At 57.5% G+C, this 19,536-nt stretch overlaps 2 protein-coding genes and 2 long non-coding RNA genes across 5 annotated transcripts in view; 1 reads left to right on the top strand and 3 right to left on the bottom strand.

The window, feature by feature from the left end:
• FBXO47 (F-box protein 47) overlaps window positions 1-5,363 on the top strand; it is an 8,716-nt gene extending 3,353 nt beyond the window's left edge. For both annotated transcript variants that reach the window (XM_027698893.1, XM_027698892.1), the window contains exons 4-10: window positions 74-151; window positions 831-939; window positions 1,575-1,751; window positions 2,550-2,696; window positions 3,167-3,309; window positions 3,644-3,803; window positions 4,495-5,363. In XM_027698893.1, coding sequence (XP_027554694.1) covers window positions 74-151; window positions 831-939; window positions 1,575-1,751; window positions 2,550-2,696; window positions 3,167-3,309; window positions 3,644-3,803; window positions 4,495-4,613 — 933 coding nt within the window. In that variant the 3' untranslated portion in view covers window positions 4,614-5,363. The remainder of the gene's footprint in view (window positions 1-73; window positions 152-830; window positions 940-1,574; window positions 1,752-2,549; window positions 2,697-3,166; window positions 3,310-3,643; window positions 3,804-4,494) is intronic.
• Window positions 1-5,587, bottom strand: part of LOC113975153 — a 19,026-nt gene extending 13,439 nt beyond the window's left edge. The window contains exon 1 of the long non-coding RNA XR_003536767.1: window positions 5,386-5,587. This is a non-coding gene — a long non-coding RNA (uncharacterized LOC113975153). The remainder of the gene's footprint in view (window positions 1-5,385) is intronic.
• A 2,428-nt stretch (window positions 5,588-8,015) lies between these two features.
• LOC113975156 lies at window positions 8,016-9,661 on the bottom strand. Its single transcript, XR_003536768.1, has 2 exons — window positions 8,781-9,661; window positions 8,016-8,303 (listed from the first exon to the last, which is right to left on the bottom strand). It is a non-coding gene; the product is annotated as an uncharacterized LOC113975156 (long non-coding RNA).
• Window positions 9,662-11,904: 2,243 nt separating this feature from the next.
• Window positions 11,905-19,536, bottom strand: part of LASP1 (LIM and SH3 protein 1) — a 29,746-nt gene continuing 22,114 nt past the window's right edge. The window contains exons 4-7 of the mRNA XM_027698896.1: window positions 16,498-16,605; window positions 13,465-13,624; window positions 13,283-13,377; window positions 11,905-12,348 (exon numbers count right to left, since the gene is read on the bottom strand). Coding sequence (XP_027554697.1) covers window positions 12,175-12,348; window positions 13,283-13,377; window positions 13,465-13,624; window positions 16,498-16,605 — 537 coding nt within the window. The 3' untranslated portion in view covers window positions 11,905-12,174. The remainder of the gene's footprint in view (window positions 12,349-13,282; window positions 13,378-13,464; window positions 13,625-16,497; window positions 16,606-19,536) is intronic.

The following is a 19,536-nucleotide window of genomic DNA, read 5'->3' as shown; positions in this document are numbered from 1 at the left end:
GAGGAGCACAGAGGATTTTCAGTCACAACAATTATGGTCAGTTAAGATAAATCCCTGGTGTTTGCACTTGCAGGTTTCCTGTTTTAAGCTCAGTGGTTGTGCCAGCCCTTTGCACTGCCTGGGGTTAAAGTGCTACGGGGTGTTTTTACAGGTACAGTATCCTTATGGAGAGAAGGCAAGTACCACAAATATAGAAGAAAATTAAGGTAGTTTTCTAAATCAATCCGTGCTCTGCAAGATTTTTTAGAGCATAAGCTGGTCTGGGGGTGTAGGGGGATGGTATTTATTCACACAGTTCTCTGAATTTCCTTTCTGCTGGTGAAAGCTGCTGATTTGACTCTTGAGAATTCCTTGGCCTGGATTTCAGTCCCAACCAGTCAGGATTTTGATTAGCAGTTTATTGTCTAAAGGAGACATGGGAGAAGGGCAGCATCTCATTGCACAGCTTCAAATTCCCAATTCAGGAGCAGAGATGCTTTAGTTTCATAGGAACACAGGCCAGAATAGTTCTGTTCACCTGCAGTAGCTTAAAATGAATTTAAAAAAAATATATATATATTAAAATTTAAAATTTAAAGAAGAACAGATGATTATTTATGCTGGGTCATTTGTCTTTGGAGCAAATACCTGTGTGTACATTCCCAAAAATCTTGGAACACCGTGAGCAGCTTTTGATTCCAGGAGTCACTGGGCTGCAGCACAACCCGTGCAGCACCTGAGGAGGGGGAGCTGCAGCACAGATTGTGTTTCTCTGCTCTGAGGACTGGCACTGGGATCTAAATCTCTGCTCAACCCACTCATTTCCACCCCATTCCTTCTGTCCCCTCCAGATCCTGACAGCAGGCTGGGATGAACTCGAGTGCCACCGGGTCTTTAACTTCCTCTGGGAGCTGAGCAGCTTGGCCAGGAAAGTGCAGACAGTTGTCAGCAGCAGAGCAGGTAAATCACAGCAGCCAAGAGGCCTGAAGGACCAAAATGTGCCAGCACAGGGAAGGCAGGAAATGGGTCTGGATTCCTGGATTTGAGAGGGGTTTGGCTCAGCTCAGCCTTGTGGCACCAATCGGTTCCTGACCCTCATGGACGTTCTGTTGGCTCTCTGGGCATCCTAAAGTGGGTTCTTGGCCTTCACATCAATGAGTTTTTCTTCACCAAAACCAAAGCTAAGTGCTCCTGTAGTGAGGAGAGTTGTCTTGAGAGGCCTTTAGGGTTTCCTGAATCGTTCCATCACCAGCCCAAAGCACAGGTTGTGCCTCTACATCGACAGCAAAAGCAGGGATTTGAATCTTTCCCGCTCTCCACCAGCGAAACCAACGGGAAAAGAACCAGTTTGGGAATAAAATGCTGCAGTAAAAAGTGAGGTTTGATATTTCTGAACCCCAACACTGACGTGGCACAGGCCTCTCAAGAAACCCAGCACGGAACAGGGAATTTCTGTGGAACACTTCACCCACAGCCATGCCAAGCTTCCTCCTGCTGCCCCTATTTATTGCCCTCTTTGATTTCCTATAAAAAAGTGATGGTTTTTATTGATCAAGGCTTCACAGATTTGCCACATCTCCCCCCTTCTCCCCCAGGCAGTGCCAGGAAGCTGGAGCTGAGGATCAGGCTGTACTGCAGGAGGGTCCTGCTCAACCACTGGATCCACAGGAGCGACTCTGCCTTTTGGCTCACCCGGATTTTGAAGCCCTGGCCCATCGTGAACCAGGCCAGGCTGCTCTACATCATCTTTGGGCCCGTGTCCTCTCTGGATGGTGAGGAGCTGGGGGGGCTTAGTGGTCAAAGTTTGGGGCCCTGAGAAGGAGATTCCCTTGCAGGACGCAGCAGAAACCCAAATTTTTATGCAAATAAAATGTAATTGTATTAGAATCAAAGAATAGTTTGTGTTGGAAGGGGCCTCAAAGCTCATCCAGTGCCACCCCCTGCCATGGGCAGGGACACCTTCCACTGTCCCAGGTTGCTCCAACCTGGCCTTGGACACTTCCAGGGATCCAGGGGCAGCCACAGCTTCTCTGGGCAACCTGTGCCAGGGCCTCCCCACCCTCACAGGGAAGGAATTTCTTCCCAATATCCCATCTAACTCTGCCCTCTGGCAGTTTTAAGCCATTGAAACAATTGTGTTGCCAAGGAAAAAGGTTCTGCTCAACCAGACATCACTGTCATACATAAAATATATCAATTTTTTATATATATATATATATACACACACATACATATATTTCTGAGTTCAAATTCAAGTGAAGGAATTAAATGACACCTCTGTCCCCCTCTTCTCCCCTGCTTGGGGCAGAGGCAGCTCAAATCCACCTCAAAGCATCACCCCTCTCCCTGAGGGAAAACCTGTTGCCTCCCTTAATTATTAACCCTGGCTTTCTTTACATTTGACTCACTGCAACTCCCACTGTCCCTGCTAAAAAGTGACAGAGGGACAACAATGTGGCTGTCACAGAGCTTGAGCTGTGTTACCTGGATTCCCCTGCTCAGTTCAGCAACTCCCTTGTTGGAAAAAAACCCCATCACTTACGGGCAGTTGTGATTAATGTCTCGCTCAGGACACGTGGTGTGGCAGAAAATGATAGAAGGACCAACAGATGAGAGCAGCCTGAAGGGTTTGGCTGAAGCAATTAAGCTGCTGTATGGCACAGAAGCCAAGGAATGGACAGCAGATGATGTTATCAGCCTGGTGGATGAGCTGGCAGGTGTGTTTTTGGCCTCTGTCATTAATCCACAGGATTATGTATCCTCCCAATCCAGCTCGGGGGGTGTTTCAGACACAAAATTCCTCCCAGCAGCAGCTCTGGCCTGGCTGGAAAAGCCCTCACCCCGGGAATGCAGGCAGGAGGTGGGATGAGGAAACCCCAGGGTCACACTCAAGCTGCCTTTTCCCCTTGGGAAATCATTTAAGGATCCACACAGACCTTTAAAACTCCAGCCTTGCCTCGAATCATTCGGGAAGAATTGTCCAAGCTGAAAACATGGTGTGTGTTCAACCCACAATTAACAGCTCCACTGACAGCTCTGGGGTGAGGTTATCACCAATTAGAGTGAGGAGCTGGTAGGAGCTGCCTGTGGGATTTTGCTGCTCCTCTTTTGGGTCAAAGATGACTAAAATCTCCCCCCCCCCCCTCTCTCCCCCCCCCCCCCCCTCTCTCTCTCTTCCACCACCAAGTTGTTCCCCAGGAATGGCTCATGGAGAACAACGCTCGGCTCCTCCTCCTGAGTGGGAACAACATCTGCTTCACCTTCATGGCCAGCAAGGCTGTGAATGGCAGGGCTGTGGAGCTGGCCAGGCTCGTGGTCTTCATGGCTTTGGTGAGTACAGCTGAGCTGAGGGAGTCTCTCTACCCCCCAAATTTGCTGTCTCAGACTTTCCCCCTCTGCTCCCACACACAGCAAAAATCTGGGTGCTCTTCCAGGGATGTCCAGCACATCCCTGGAAGCTGGCAAGGCCATCTTTGAGGGGAAATACCACCAGCAAAAGGCTGAGGGGTCCCTTCATGCCCACAAGAACAACCTCTGTGTCCTCCTGACACCTCCCTAATTCTCCAGGCCTGGGAACAACTGCTGCAGAATCAACATCTAATGCTAAGATTTGATCTTGCCTCAGATTTGTGGTGCATTTTTGACCTTTCCCGTTGCCCCTCAGGTGTGTGAGAAGGACCTTTACTGCATGGACTGGGTGGTGAAAATGATGCAGAAGGTCTGCAGGGTTTTCAGCACCCCCTGGGAGAGAAACAACTTCCTGCAGTGCCTGGAGAACACCTTTGCCCACATGCTCATGGACATGCTGCAGGCAGTGCTGGCTGGTAAGACTGGTCCTCTGGGCCTGGAGCAGCTCCTGGATCAGGAGCTGGGGCTGACCATGGCATCCAGGAACACTCTGCCCTTCCCTCCCTCACCAGGCAGAGCAATCCTGGAGAGCCTGAAGGGTTTTGGTGACATAAAAACACAGAATCATTGAATTCCTTAAAGCTCCTCCAGTCCCACCCCTGGCCATGGGAAGGGACACCTTCCACTAGCCCAGGTTGCTCCAAGCTGGCCTGGAACACTTCCAGGGATCCAGGGGCAGCCACAGCTTCTCTGGGCAACACAAATAATCAATCAAGTGCCATAATTGGGCAGAAACCTTCATTTTAACAGGATTCCTGGTGCCAGGGGTGGTGCCACCAGCAGTGTCCTAAACCCCATCCCAGCAGAGCCCTGGGCCCGAGGTCCCTTTGGGCTGTGCCTGCTCAGCTCTGACAGGTTTTTGTCCCAACACACAGTTGTTCTTGTCTGCCTTTGGCCAGGCTGGGGAAGGAATTTTGGAGAGAGTCTCCTGTGTCCCTCCCCAGCTGTCCTGGCACCAGGATCATGAATCACAGCACAAAGCTGAGGTGAAGCTGCTGCCTCACCCTGCTGAGGGTACCGAGGGACACCCCCCCTGAGGGATTAACTCACTGATTTGGTTCCACTAACCCTGTTCCATGGTTTCCATGGTTTCCTTTACCCTGCCAGGGGGGCACGATGAGGAGGACAACAGCTTCCTGAATTTATTCCACCTCGTGAACGCACAGGCGAACTTCCACAGGGAAATCCTGTTCCTGGCCATGAGGAGCAGCCCCAACACCACCTGAGTTCTGCAGACTCTTGCTCCTGGGTTTTGTTTTGAACATTTGCATTTCTTCACCTCCCATTCCAGCTGGAGTGGCAGAAGTTGGGACCATCCATGTCAGTCCAGCTGAAGGAGCTCCAGGAGCTTTTGGGGGCTCCATCCTGGAGTTCCTCGAGCTCTGCTTCTCCAGGGAAGCAGCCCTGGGGCCTCTCCCTCGGGAGCATGAACTGCATTCTTTTCCCACTGTGCATGTTTGCACACACAATAAAAATGACATGGTTTCCATACTCAGACACCAACTGAGGAATGTTATCTTAGTTCAGAACCCAAAACATTTTGATCTTTAAAATGTGTTTTCTCTCGGGAATCCGAGAAAAAAAAGAGATGGATGGGATCAGAGGGGCACAGCTACATTTTTCCAGCGTGCCAGGGCCTCTCTCACTGACTCAGAGGTTCTGTGGCAGAAATATTCCCGAGTTTGGATGCTCAGCCACAGCCAGAGATGATTCCTGAAAGCAGTTTGACCAAGCAAGGCATTTTTTCCCCCCTCAACCTCCAGGTTTTCATAAAACAGAAGGAACTCCCAAACCCCTCCCCCTGCCCCAGGTAACGACTGTTGAAGTGTTTTGGCCTCCACAGGACTTTGCCAAGTTGAAGACAACCCGTTAAATGCACATTAAATTAAGTCGCTGGTTCATTAAATGTCTAAATGTTTCCTGCTTTAGAAAGGGGTTGGATTTTCTGCTCTGTTGCCTTCAAAACAAAAGCACGTGATGGGAATAAAAAGCACTTACTTTCCGGGGGCTGTTTCCAACGGGGCTGTTTCCTTCTGGTCGTTAAAGAGCCGCTTTCTCCGCCCCGATAATCCCTTCCCGAATGTTTCCGTCTTCCTTCGGGACCAGGGTTTGGCTGGAAGGGGAAGCCACGTTCGGCTCTGGAAGCGTCAGAACAGCTGAAGTGGGAGCGATTTATCTCAGCTGCCCCCACCTGATTCCGCCGGGATGATTTGCTCGGAAGTTTGTTAGGAATTCTCTTGCGTTTGTTGAGTACACAATTCCAGGCGGGATCCTCGCAGGTGCCGGCAGATGGCAGAGGTGAAACCTTCCCAGCCGGAAAACCCTGGGAACGCCCCTTTTCCCTCGCTCTTTGAAGGTGATTTTTTGGGAACACGCTGCAGCTCCGCGTGATTTCGGAGGGGAGAGAAACCCCGGCCTCTCGTTTCTGCTCGGAGGAACCGAACGTGTCCGGACTGATCCCCACGAGGAGAAAACAGACCCGGGGCGAGAACAGCGACGGGAAAACGCAGCCAAGGAGCCGCCGGGGCGCGATTCTCCGGGTCCTTGGCTCTGCCTCCCTTTATCCTCGGGAATTGCTCCCCATAAATAATCCCGGCGGATGGAAGGCAGCGGGATGGAGCAGAGCCCGGGCCCATTGTGAGCCTCGTCCCCCCGCCAGCCCCTGGGTCGTCTCCCGGGCCGGGGACACCGGGGCCGTGAATTCCAGCCCGGCACAAGGGCCGGCATTGTGCGAGTGCGGCCACACGGGGAAAAAGGGAGCCCTTTGATTCCCTGGCAGCCGAGGGATCATCGGAGGGATGAAATGCCAGCGCTGCCGGCACGAGCAGCGGATCCTCCGGCCGTGCCAGCTGGATGCGGCTGCCCGCCGGGAATGGTTGATGGCATTATTAATTGTTAGGGGCTGCACAAGAGCCCAGAGAGCGTCTGGCGTCGGTTTTTGCAACATTCCCATCAAACAACGGCTCTCCCTCCCGAAGGATCGAAGCTCAAACCCCTCCCACTGATATTTGGGACCTGCAGGGTCAAGAGCAGGACTTGGATGATCCTGGTGGGTCCCTTCCCACTCAGCCTGTTCTGGGGTTTTATTTTACTTCCCCAAGTTTCCCAGCTTGGAATAGGACACCCCCCCCTTGCAGCCTCTTTTTCCAGCGTCCCCCTGGATCAGCTCTCCCAGTTAAACATCGAGTGGGGCCCGGGGAGGAACCTCGGCAGCACCAGAGGGGCTGGGACGGGGATCCCTGAGAGAACTGAGAGAACTCTGCTTTTCCTTCTGCTGCCAATTTTTACCTGCTGCTGGGGAGGAGGTGGACAAAAGCTGCATCCTGAGCCCCGGAGCAGCACCTCCCTCTGCCCCGGAGCTGGGGCCGTTTGTCCCTCTGCAAACCCCGCTCCTGCCTCGGGCTCCGGCCCCTTTCCCAACCCCGCAGCTGCTGGGCTGGGTCCCTGCCCCTTCCAGCCGGGAGCTGGCGGGTGTGGGGCGGGAGAAGGGCCCGTTCCGCATCGCTGGAGGGTTTGTAAGGGGAGAGGAGCCCTCGGAGCCAGAGACGAGGATTGTTCCTGCCTTCACACTCAGCTGAGCTCCCATTCCACGCATTCCTCCTCTGCTCGCGGCAGATGTTGGCAGCGGGCGCAGCCTCGGGAGGGGAGGTTATTGAGAACATGACTTAACGCCTGAAGAAATTCCTCTCGGAATATTCCAGGCTCCTGATTTCCGGCTGTATTTGGGGCTGGGGGGAAGGGGAGGGAGCGCCCTGGGCCAACAACGGGGGATTTTCGGGAGCAAAACCACCCGGCTTCGGGTTCCTCTCAGGAGTTTTACTGACAGGAAATTGCAGTGTCAAGTACTCAGCCGGCAGCGCCGGCCACATCCAGCATTCCCAGGCTCTGAAATCCCTCTTTTTTTCTGGGAAAGTCACACCAGATTCCAGCCCCCTGCTCTCCCTGAGTCCTGTTCTCTCCCACCCACTTGTGTGGGGATTCCGTGGTCGACTAAAGGGACACGAGGAGCTTTTCCCATTGTGGATATTTCAGGTGTTTGTGGCTTAAAAAAAAAAAATCTCCCCAGGAGACAGCAGGCATAAGAAAATTTTGCCTTCTGGGAGGGTGAAACTTTGATTCATTGCACGTGTGTGGCTGTGTGAGGGCAGGGATTGATGAAGGGTTTCATCAAAGGACAGGAAAAATCCCCCAAATTCCTCTCCAGGCCTCTCAAAAAAAAAAGGGGGGGGAAATGAGGCCCTGAATTGTTCTTTCCATCCCACAGAAATTTCCATCGTGTTAAAAATGTTCCTTTTTCTATACTGAGATTAACCAGGACCTCCAGGAGCTCCCCCAAAACCACAGAGGGACCGGGGGGGGGGGTCAGCACAGACACTTGGGCACCATCCAGGCAGGGAAGAGCCTGGTTGAGACCCTCCCCACCTGGATCAGGGACCCCTCCCCAGGGGCTGCCGCTCGTGCTGGGGGACACGGAGGTGTCTCATCCCGGTTTTCCAATCTCTCACCATTCCCAGGGCTCCGGGATCTCTCCACAGACGCTGGATTTGCCCCGGGGAGCCACGTGCCCCCCATCCCCGGGGATGCAGGGGGTGCATTCCAGGATTCAACACCAGCAGCCACGTCCCCTCTCCCGTGTCATTCCTCTTTATTCCGTCTCATCCTACTTTTTTTTTTCATTAAAAATAGAAGTGCTCTCCTAAAATGAAACCCAGATGACCGACCTCGGACGGGCTCATCCCAAGGGGGGGGGCAGGACCCTTCCCATACCCCCGGGACAGCCCCGGTCCCGGCAGGGGGGTGTCCCCTCGCAGCCCCCTCCCCATTCCACCCCTCCCCGGCCCCTCCGTGCTCCGCGCTGGGCTCGCAGGGGTTAACGCCCTTCCAGAAGGCTCCGAGGGACACGGACCAGGCAGAGGCTGTGGAAGAGAAAGGACAGGCTGGTCTGAGCTGGGCCTGGAGCCCTGGAGCCCTGGGAGACACCCAGGGAGACACCTGGGAGACACCGGGATGGTGGAGGCGCCGGGATGTGGGAGCACAAGGAGCAGCCCCAGCCCCCCCTGAGCGCCGGGGAACCCCCCCTTTGCCTCCCCGGCGATGACGCAGCCGGGATCCCTCCTCGCTGCTTCGTTCCTCTCCCCCTCGGGAACAAAAGCCGGGAGCTCGTGCTGCTCGCAGCGGCTTTTCCAGGTGGGAAAGGGGCCGGTGAATCCCGCAGGGAGAAACCAGCGGCCGCACAATGGCCGGGGACGGGTGGCCTGGTTTATAAAATCACCCCCTCCCCGTGCCCTCCTTCCAGCCCAGGCAGCCGAAGACAACGGAATTAACCCCCAACCCGACCCCTCTCCCCCTTCCCCGAGCTCGTTCCTCCCCGGGAATTGGGACAAGGAGCTCACCTGGATGGCGCTCGGGCTGCGGGGCTGGTGCTGAGCCGCATCTCCCCCCCCCCGGCGCCTCCCTAGAGCATGTAAATGATGTAGGAGAGGATCACGAGGCCGATGATGGCGAAGAACATCAGGATGAAAATGTCCAGCATGGTGAGGGAGGAGGCGCTGGGCCGGGGAGGAGGTGTCGGGAAGGGGCTGCCCGGGCTCCCTGCGGTGGCTCAGACAGGGATTCTGGGATCCAGCTGCTCCCTCCCCTCCCAGCCCAGCACGGCTCGCTCAGGATGGAGAGATGATGCCGGAGCTGATGGAGCCGCTTTCCAGCAGGGAAATAAAGGAATAAACGCCGGCGGGCAGACCCAGCTCAGCCCTGGGGGCCCGATGCCGGCCCTGCCTGGGAAGTTGTTGCTCAGTCCCTGCTCCTTCCTTCCCGAACTTCCCAGTTCCCGGGGGGTGCTCGCTGTGAGGTGAGCCCCGTTTGCAGCTGGGAACAGGCCCATCCCATGGAGAAGGAAGGAAAATTGGCCCTGGCAAAGGCACACCAGGACTGCTCCGAACTCACCTCCCAGCCTGGTGCTCCTGGGGTGGTTCCCCCTCCTCTGCCTTCGGTGCCACACACACGGAGCTGCTTTATTTCCCTTGGGTTTTTTGGCTGGTGCTGTTCCCAAATAACACCTTCCTCCTCCACACACCTTCCCGATTTTTTTTTTTTCCCCACTGCTAAACACTGCAGCTGCTGAAAATCCCACCTGGAGAGGCTGAATTCCCAGGAATTCTCCGTGGAACCAGGCGGCAGCAGGGATGAGCCGAGGAGCTGCATCCCAGGTGGATCCCCAGGGATGCCAGCGCTTCCCACTCCCAGGGCAGCCAGGCCAGATGCTGACCCAGCTCTGGCAGCCTCCCTTAATCCCAAAATCCCCACCCTGCCCCAGGGAAGCAGGAAAAGCGACCGCAGCCAAAGGCAGCACAATCAGCAGGTAAAAATTATACTTTTATTTTTTTTCATCCGAGTTAAACCGGGAAGAGGACGGGGTTGGATTGTTCCACTCGATGGTTTGGGACAAAAAAAAAGGCCAAATCACATGTTTTACTGGTGGGTGCTCAGGCCCACGGGGAAGGAGGACACGAGGACAAACCCCAATCAAGCGACGGATCCCGAAGAAAACACGTTCTAAGCTCAGCACTGAGACGCAACCGGGGAAGCTGGGGATGGACAAGGGCTATTTTACATGTGATGAGAAGCAATTCAGCTTTTCTCATTTTTCCTTTTCCTTTCTTTCTTTCTTCCTTTTTTTCTTTTTTTTTTTTTTTACTATTTTATTTATTCATTTATTTTTTTTTTTTAAATACAGGTTTAGGTGCTTTTCGGCTATGAAAAAAAGGCAAAAAAGTGCATAAGTTGAGAGAAAAGGCAAGAAATGAAGCAGTAAGAGGTTTGTTTTCCCACGGCGGGGGGGGGGGAGAAGGGGCCAGGGAAGGGTGGGGGGGAGGATTAGGGACAATGGTCTCAAGGTAGCATTAAAAAAAGGTCTGTATCCCAAAACGGAATTGCCTGTGTTATTTGGTCCATTAAAAAACGGTTTATTCACATTGATACTCCCCCCCTCCCCCATTCCCAGACAAGAACGTGATTAAGAAGAGGATTGGCAGAGGGATGTGGGTCCCCCCTGCCCGGCCGCCCCCTCCCTGCTCTTGTGCTCACTTGTTTTAGCACCAAAATCCCAGACAGCCCCTCCTGGGAGCCCAAAAATCCCTGGCACTGTCCCCCATCCCATCGCAGCCGGCTGGGGAAGGAGCCAGGAGTCCCTTTCCCTGGCTCAGGCCCTCCCAGGGGGTCTCTACCCCGCCAGGGACCCCCTCCTTGCTCCAGCAGCCCCTGATCCCAGTCATCCCAGTCATCCCAATCCCAGCACCATCCATGATCCAGCCCCTGTGCTCTGAAGCAGGAAGCAAGGACGTGTCCCCAGGGACGTGTCCCCAAACAGGGCCAGGGAATGTCTCAACTCGGCCGCTTTGGTCCCTGTATTCCCTCTTTTCCTTTGGGAACAGCTTCCAGGTCCCCCTGGAAGCATCCTGGTGCAGCCCAGCAAGGGGACACCACTGTCCCCTCATCCTGCTCCTGTGACCCAGGAGAGGAGTGTCCCACTCCTCCCTCCTCACACAGGCTTCCAGTTATCCCGACCCCGACCTGCTCCGGCCCCTTGGGAGCCCAGAGGAGAAGGGGACGGGGATGTGCCTTGAGATTTTGGTCCATGACATGATTCCAAGTCAGAGGTGGTCCCAAAAGCTGCCACCATGGCTGGGAATGAGGTGCAGGGTGGCTCAGGGTGGCTCAGGGTGGCTCAGGGTGCTGAGTCACTCCAGAGCAGGGGGCTGGAGGGGGACACTCACCCGGGTCTGTCCCAGCGTGGTGCCACAGGGGGAGGATCCTTCACACCCGGCTCAGAGGAGGCACAGGGATAGGGGCTGATCCTGCTGGCTCCCCACACCATCCTCCCAGCAGGTGGGGGGGGCTCAGGAGGGTCCCAAAAACCCGGCGGCAGCAGCGAGAGAAAAGCAGGGAGGTTCTGGGTGAATTTGGGGAGCGGCCACTGCTGCGAGGAAGAGGCTTCCAGGGGACACCCAGACCCCGGTCGGGGGGAGCTGGAGCTGCAGGGGGGCTCAGCCCAGCTCCAGACCTGGAGCCAGAGCAACCCCACAGCTGCTCCTTCACCCAGGGGAATCGGGGAGGTGGAAGGGGGCAGCCGGAGCCCGAGGCAGGAGCACCCAGAGCCACCCCCAGGGCTGCCCGGAGCGGCCGCTGGGGATCCCCAGGACAAAGGCTTTGTTTGAGATTCTAACTGCGAACGTTTTCCTGTTTCGAGGACTGAAGGGAGCAAAGATCGAACGGGAACTGCGCGGAAGGGCCGGGAGGAGCAGTGGGATGGGCCAGAGCCGGGGAGGGGCAGGCGGAGGCTTCCAGCCCATCCCTGCAGCCCAGGGCACCCTGGGGATGAGCATCCCCGAGCTCACCCGCACGGGCACCTCCGCCCAGCCCTGCCAGGGCGGGGGGAATTTGGTCCTAACACGATCTCCCGCTCTCTTTTCTGGGATCGCGGCAACTCCGGCTGCTCCCCCCCCGGCCAGGAAAGGCCAGGAAAGGAGGGAGCCCCAGGGAGCCGCGGCCCCTCGTGTGCCCCCCCTGCACACAGTCCCTCCGTCCCCACAGGGCCACAACAACGGAGCTGAACGGGTGGGAGAACCCGGAGGACACACGGACACGGGAGAGCCGGGACGTCCGGAGGCACCGGAGCACACGGAGCGGGGACGCTGGGGCAGAGGGGCTCACACACACACACACAGAGGGGGGGGACAGCCCCGGGCTGGGGGCTGGGCTGGACCCCCTTTCCTCCCCTCCCCCGAGGGCTCAGATGGCCTCCACGTAGTTGGCGGGCAGCATTCCCGTGTCCCCCGTGCGCTCCACGGTGCCGTACATCCACCCGTCGTCGATCTGCTGCACGTTGATGATGGTGTCGCCGTCCTGGAAGGAAACCTCGTCCTCGTCCGCAGCGTTGTAGTCGTAGACGGCGCGGAAACGCTTCTGTGGGGACACAGGGGGGCGGTGGCAGAGCCTCCTCTGGTGCCCTGCCCCGTCCTCAGGGTGTGCCCGATCCCGATCCCGATGCCGGGGGTTATCCGGGATATCTCGGCCCCTTCCCAAGAGCTCCCCCCCTGGCGCAGGAATGGGCAGCAGGCAGAGATCTGGGAGGTTCAACTTTGGACACAACAACCCCCCTGCAGGGGGGACAGAAAGGGAGCTGGGGGTGCTGGTGACAGCAGCTGGACGCGAGCCAGGGGTGCCCGGGTGGCCAAGGAGCCAATGGATCCTGGCCTGGATCGGGAATAGCTCGGCCCAGCAGGAGCAGGGAGGGGATTCTGCCCCTGTGCTTGGCACCCCTCGAGTGCTGTGCCCAGCTCTGGCCCCTCAGCTCGGGAAGGACATGGAGGGGCTGGAGCGTGTCCAGAGAAGGGTCTGGAGCACAAATCCTGTGAGGAGCAGCTGAGGGAGCTGGGGGGGCTCAGCCTGGAGAAAGGGAGGCTCAGGGGGGACCTTCTCACTCTCTACAACTCCCTGACAGGAGCAGGGAGCCAGGGGGGGATCAGGCTCTGCTCCCAGGGAACCAGAACTAGGACAAGAGGATCTTAAACCGTCCTAGGGGAGGTTTAGGGTGGACATTGGGGAAGAAGTTCTTCACAGAGGGAGTGACTGGGATTGGAATGGGACACTGGGCATTGGAATGGGCTGCCCAGGGGGGTGGTGGGGTCACCAATCCCTGGAGGTGTTCAAGCAGAGCCTGGATGTGGCGTCAGTGCCACGCTCTGGGTGACAGGGTGGGGTCACAGGTTGGACTGGGCGATCTCAGAGCTCTTTTCCAACCCGGCTGATTCTGTGACTCTGTGACTCAGAGCGAAACCCCCCCAGGGGGTGGGAAGCAGGGGGCTGGTGCTGGGGGGCTGCTCTGGGCTGTACTCACCCCCCCTGCAGACGGGACACTGCGCTGTGTCGAGGCCGGAGCCGCCGGCTCCTTGTATCCATAGGATTGGGACGGCGGCTGCTGCTGCTGGAACACTGCGGGGGAAAGGACGTGAGGTGGGATATGGGGGGGGGCACAGCAAAGCCCCTCACAAAGCCCTGGCTGCCCCCCCCGGGCCTCACCTGGGTTGGTGGGCTGGACGTGGTGGGACGGCTGGTGCTGCTGCTCGGCGGGTCTCCAGTACCCTCCGGAGCTCTCCTGGGAATTCCTGCGCTCCGGCTCCAAACCCTCGCTGGGGCTCGGGCCCATCCTGCTCCGCTCGAACTCTTCGTGGTATTTGATCTGCAGAGGGGGTGGCAGAGGAGGGAGAGGTCAGGGCTCACCCAGCCTGGCCCTGGCAGCAGCTCCTTGGGTGCCAGGAACAGCTTCTCCCACTGAACAGGCAATGGGATGAGAGGAAACGGCCTCAAATTGGGCCACGGGAGGTTTAAATCAGATATTAGGGGAAATTTCTTCGTGGGAAGAAACTGGAACAGGAGTCACCAGCCCTGGAAGTGCTAAAAACATGTGGATGTGGCACTTGGGGACAGGGTTTAGGGGTGACATGGCAGTGCTGGTTAATGGTTGGACTCCACGAGCTTTGAGGGTTTTTCCAGCCTGAATGAGTCTATTATTCTCTGAGCCTTCATCTCATCCCAGCTCATTCCTTTCTGAGACCAAGGATTCATCATCAGCCACTCCCACCCTCCCTGGCAGTCCCAGGGGGGTTTCTTCCCCCACCCCCCCCCAGAGCACAGGGACACTTGCTCAGGTTTGTGGCACTGAAAGGAGGAGGTTCCAGTGTCCTACGGGTGGGATATATGGAAATTTTTCAGGATGAGATGCAAGACCAGGCTCCCAATCCACAGGAACACGGAGCAAAAGCCCCCTTGGGAATCCCCCACTGCAGACACTGAGCTTGGTGGGCAACCCCCCCATCCCACAGCCAGGGACAGGGGGGACCCAAGGCAGGCAGGAGGGAAGGGTTAACCCAGCCACGGGGGCACCAGTGTAAAAATTAACCCCCCCTGGTGTTAATGAATGCATTCCCAGCGGGAAGCACCTGGAGCCTGTTCATCTGCTGGTTAAACTGTGATTTCCTGAAGGGCACCACAGCAGGAGCCTGGAGCAGAGCCACCCTTCTGGGGGGGAGGAAAAAGGCCTGGAGGGGAGCACCCCACTCCTCTGGATGGTGTGGAGACCCCGGTGAAGCTGGGGACAGCCTCAGGAACAGCCTCAGGAACAGCCTCAGGAACAGCCTCAGGAACAGGGACAGCCTCCAGGATGGGCACAGCTCCATTCCCAGGAGGGTTTCCCCACCTCCACTGGGGCATGGCCATGCTGGGACCCCCTTTCCTGCCCCTGTTGCTGCCCTGGCAGGGCAATGCTGAGGCTCAGACAGGCTCTCTGCAGGGACAGGGTTTGTCTCTGTGTCTTCAGTAAGTGGGTCACGGCCACCCCGGGCTGCCAGGGACGCCGGGGAAGCTGCTGCAAAACTGTGCCTGTGGCTGGCAGAGGGTGAGGGGGCTGAGCAGAGGGACCCAGCTCTCTGCTGGGTGGTTTAGTGGCCCCCAAACCTCCACACTTTCTGCCCAAACACAGCCCCTTCCACGGCAGGGAAGCTCAGCTCGGCTCCTGCCAGCTCGGAGCCCACGGAGAAGCTGCCCCAGGGAAAACCTTCCAGCCAGGTCCTTTTCCCAAGCCTTGCCCAGCCTGGCTGTCCTGGGGTTTGGTGGGTCAATAACAGCCCACAATTCCCTGAGGAGAGAGCAGCATTTGCCAAGGAACTGCGAAAAGGGAGCAGAAGGAGAGGGAATAAACATCCCCCTCCTGCCCTGCTGGGGCTTCTTGGGGGTGTGAGGGGGCATTAAATAACCCACCAGGGCACAGGCACCCTCTTCCCTCTCCCTGCATTCCAGTGAGCCCTTCCCTGGCCATCCCAGCAGCTCCCACAGAGGGATTCTGTCCCCTGGGCAGGGATTCTCATGGATTTTGGAAAAGCCAGGGGCAGGAGAGGAGCTCACAGACACCACGAGCTCGTGGAGCCCCCAGAGAGGTTTCTCATGGAAAGGGTTGAGTGGGCAGGGAGAATCCAACCCTTTCCCTTCCCAGGGTTTCCCAACAGCTTTGGTGGGGAACACACATGATTTTCACCAGCAGGCAAAGGTTAATGGTCTCCCTGTGCTCTGCTGGGGGGAAGGACAGAGGGAGCTCAGGGGGATTTGGGGCAGGGAGAGCCACACCCTGCTCCGGGTGCTGCAGCTGGACGCGCATCCTCCTGAGCATCCCCCTGTGCATCCCCCTGTGCATCCTCCTGTGCATCCCCCTGCCTGTGCATCCCCCTGTGCATCCTCCTGAGCATCCTCCTGAGCATCCTCCTGGGCATCCCCCTGTGCATCCTCCTGTTTACTGTGCCTGTACATCCCCCTGAGCATCCTCCTGTGCATCCCCCTGTACATCCCCCTGTGCATCCCCCTGTACATCCTCCTGTGCATCCTCCTGTGCATCCTCCTGTACATCCTCCCATGCATCCCCCTGTGCATCCTCCTGAGCATCCTCCTGAGCATCCCCCTGTGCATCCTCCTGAGCATCCTCCTGCCTGTACATCCCCCTGTGCATCCTCCTGTGCATCCTCCTGTTTACTGCGCCTGTGCATCCTCCCCCATCACCATGGCAACGCTCCAGCATCCACAGCCATCCCCAGGCACACACACACAAGCCAGGGGGAGCAGGAGAGGGACAGAGCCCCTTGGAAGGGGTGATCCCTGGGGGTCCCTCCCAGCTCAGGGTATCCCAGGATCCCACGTGCTGCCCACGCTGAGGGTCCTGGTGACAACCAGGGGGGGATGGAACTGCCCCTGGGCCACATCTGCCCCCTCCCAAAACACCACGTTCTGCTGCTCCCTTCCTGCTTTTCACAGTCAACATGGAGCACCTTGGACACCACTCTGGATCCAGCAGCTCAGAGGACTAGGGAGAGGCACAGGAGGGTCACAGGATGCCCAGGAAAACAGGCTGGAGAACCAAAGCTGCCAGGCTTCCAGGCTTCCAGGCTGTCCCTCAGCAGCTGTCCCAGCCTGGTCCCCTCCTGGCTGCACAGCAGAGCCCCTCCTCAAGCCCCCCCTGGCCCCGGGAAGGTCACAGCAAGGGCACAGCAGGGATGGGGAGCCACTCACGTTGCTGATCTGATCCTGAGTCTTTTTGATCCTCTGCAGCTCGGGGGTGTCGGCCACCACGCTGAAGCCTTTGCCCTTGTTCTTCTCAAACTCCTCCTTGTAGCGAATCTGGGGACAGAGAATGAAAAACCAGGTTCAAAAAAGGCGGAGAGCACAGCTGGATCCAGCAGCTGGATCCACCAACAGCCCCTCACCGTGACCCAGGGGCTTCAGGAGGGGCAGCAGCACTTAACAGGGGCTTTGCCTCACCCAGGAGACCCCCCCAGGGTGCCCAGGAATGGCAAAACGGGGATTTTCCAAGAGCTGGAACACACAAAACCAACTCCCCCCGAGCTCGCAGGGCTTGTTTCCCTCTCAGCAGGGGTTGGGGTCACTCTGGTTTGCTCCCAGTTCCCTGTGGGCTGCCAGGAGCAGCTGGACCACGGGATCCAGTGACCCACAGCCCCAAAAAGGCACTTCCAGCCAGGGGATGTTCAGCCACCTCTGGGAAGGAAAACGCCCGGAACGAAACCGGAGCGTGGAGGGTGGAGGCTGGGGAAGCACAGGCCGTCCTTCTGTCTGTCTGTCTGCCAGCCCCTGACACCAGCTCTGCCTCCCAGCACGGCCAGGAGCCCAAAAGTCGTGGCTTTGCTTCACTTTTTTTTTTTTCCTTTTTAATACAGTTTTAAGGCTGGAGCTCCCAGCTCTCAGCCCAGATGTGCTGCCCAGCCCAGATGTGCTGCCCAGCCCTCAGCTCTGGGGGCTCCTGGCCCTGCTGCTCCTCGCAGGACTCTGCTCCCACCAGGTCACCCAGAAGCAGAAGCAGCTTCTGCAGAGGCTGAAACCCAACCACGGGACGTGACAGCTCCAAGGGGGAAGGAAACGGGGCCCGGCAGCCACAAACCCACCCCATTTCCATAGCAGGGGGGAGCAGACGTGCAGAGAGACACCCTGAGCCCCCCGTGGGGACCTGGCCCTCCTGTCAGGGGCCCTTCTGGGGAGGAAAGAGCCCTCAGGGGCTGGATGCAGAGCCCTGTTTCCCAGGGATTCACCTCCCCGGAGCTCCCCCTGAGCTCTGCAGGTCTCACGTTGTCGCTGCAGTGAAAAAGTCACCAGGGGTTCTCACGCCACCAGCACAGACACACAGCAGTGCCCAGCCCTCCTGGAGCCCTCCTGGAGCTGGGCTGGCTCCACAAGGAAGGACTCTGCAGACCCCACGCTGCTCCCACACTCCGACATAAATCCGGGAAGCAGAGCTGGGAGCTGGGATCGAGCCCATTTCCCTGGCACAGGCACCCCCATGGACAAGGACCTCACATGCTCCTGCCTCTCTAGACCTCCCAGCTCTGCCTCCCAGTCCAGCTGGGCCCGGAAACACCTTTCAGGAAAGGCTGCCAAGGATTTTATAATGTTTGGAGGAGCCAAGACACACCCCCATGGCCGGCCGGGCTCTCCCGGGCTCTCACACTTCCAGCAGAATCCAAGCTGTGCTGGAGTGCCCAGGGCAGCCCATGGAGCAGGTCCTGCCCCCTCTCTGCTCCAGAATGACACAGGAAACACGAGATTGCCAAGGAAAAAATGAGACACTGTGGGTTTTGTGTCGCAGAGAAGCTGCAGGTTCCGACCAGCTCCGTGTGTCCCACACCCCATCCAGCCCTGCCAGCACCTTGGGGGGGCTTGGGGGGCACAGCACCCACTGTTTGGATTTTGCCTGGAGCAGGGGGGATGCCAGACTCCCTGGGCAGACTGGATTAGTGGTACAGACACCCCAGAACTTTCCAACACACGAGATTCCCTCTTCCCGCCCTGCAAACAGGGAGGAATCGAGCTGTGGGAGCATCTCCCGGCCCCTCCACCTTCCCCACGGCCACAGAACCCCCAGAGAGATGGGATGAGCTGAGTCATGCCCGATTTCTCACTCTGATTTGTCATTAGAAAGCAAAAGCTTAATGACCCACAGCTCGATGGCCCTGCAGAGTCCACCCTGGGGCACTGCCACCCCCCCATGCCAAAGCACAAACACAGGGCAGAAACCTCCCTCTGCTTGAAGCAGCAGGAGGGAAAGAACAAAATCTCTGACCTGTTTGGGGTAAAGGACAAGTTGAATTTCCCCGAGGGGGGAAAGAGCAGCTCGGGAGGTTTGAACAACCAGGAAGTAAAGGTTAACTGAGCTGTGACACAAAACCTGTGACACAAGAGCAGTGACACAAAACCTGTGACACACCAGGACAGGGTCAGGAGGGGGTGACTCAGCCCTGCAGCTGCTCTGGAACCACCAGCCCCAGTTTGCCCAAGGGACAGGGGCTGTGTTTGCCTCTGTTTCCCAAAAAGGAGAGGGTTTATCCCTCACACACACAGAAGCTGATGAGCTGTAAGAAATCCAGGCTGGAAAGATAAGGAATCACCAAGCAAGGAGCCAATCCCACTGCCAGGCAGTTCCTCTAATCAGTTGTGTTTTCACCCTCCTAAATCCCACCCCCCCTCTGTTTTCGGGATACAGGAATTGAGCCCTAAAAACCTGCAGGATGGGGATGCCTGATGATAACCACATAACAGTAATAAAATGGCATCCACAACGAATTTTCCCAGAGGAACCGTTCCCTCTCCGTGCTCGTGCCGACGTGTGCATCCATGTGTTATCCAGAGGGAGCCGGAGAACGGCCCTTCACACATCACAGCCCTTCAGCTCGGGCACATCCAACCCTCCCCCCGCGCCACGTCCTCGTTGTCACCAACACCGAGGTGACAACGGAGCTCCCAGAGCACGGCAGGAACAGGATCCAGGCACCTGCTTCCCACCCACGGGGGCAGGAAGGGCTGTGCCCCAAACCCACCCACGGAGGGGCTCGGAAAAGGAGCCACCGGGGCCGGGAACCTGCAATTTCCCTGCCCCGCGTGGGCTGCGGGATCGGCCCTGCGGGCACCGGAGCTGTCACTGAGGGGACACATTTATCCACACAGGACAAATTATCCGGCAGCTTCCAGTGACCGGAACGGGAGACGCCTCCCCGGCGGGACACAAATAGCGGAGAGACGTGACACTGCTGGGGCACTGCTGGG

The sequence above is a fragment of the Neopelma chrysocephalum genome, unplaced genomic scaffold (assembly GCF_003984885.1).
Source record: "Neopelma chrysocephalum unplaced genomic scaffold, ASM398488v2 Primary Assembly neopelma1_134, whole genome shotgun sequence".
Lineage (NCBI taxonomy): Eukaryota > Metazoa > Chordata > Aves > Passeriformes > Pipridae > Neopelma > Neopelma chrysocephalum.
Note: the sequence above shows the minus strand (reverse complement) of the source record. Positions and strands in the feature narration are given on the sequence as shown.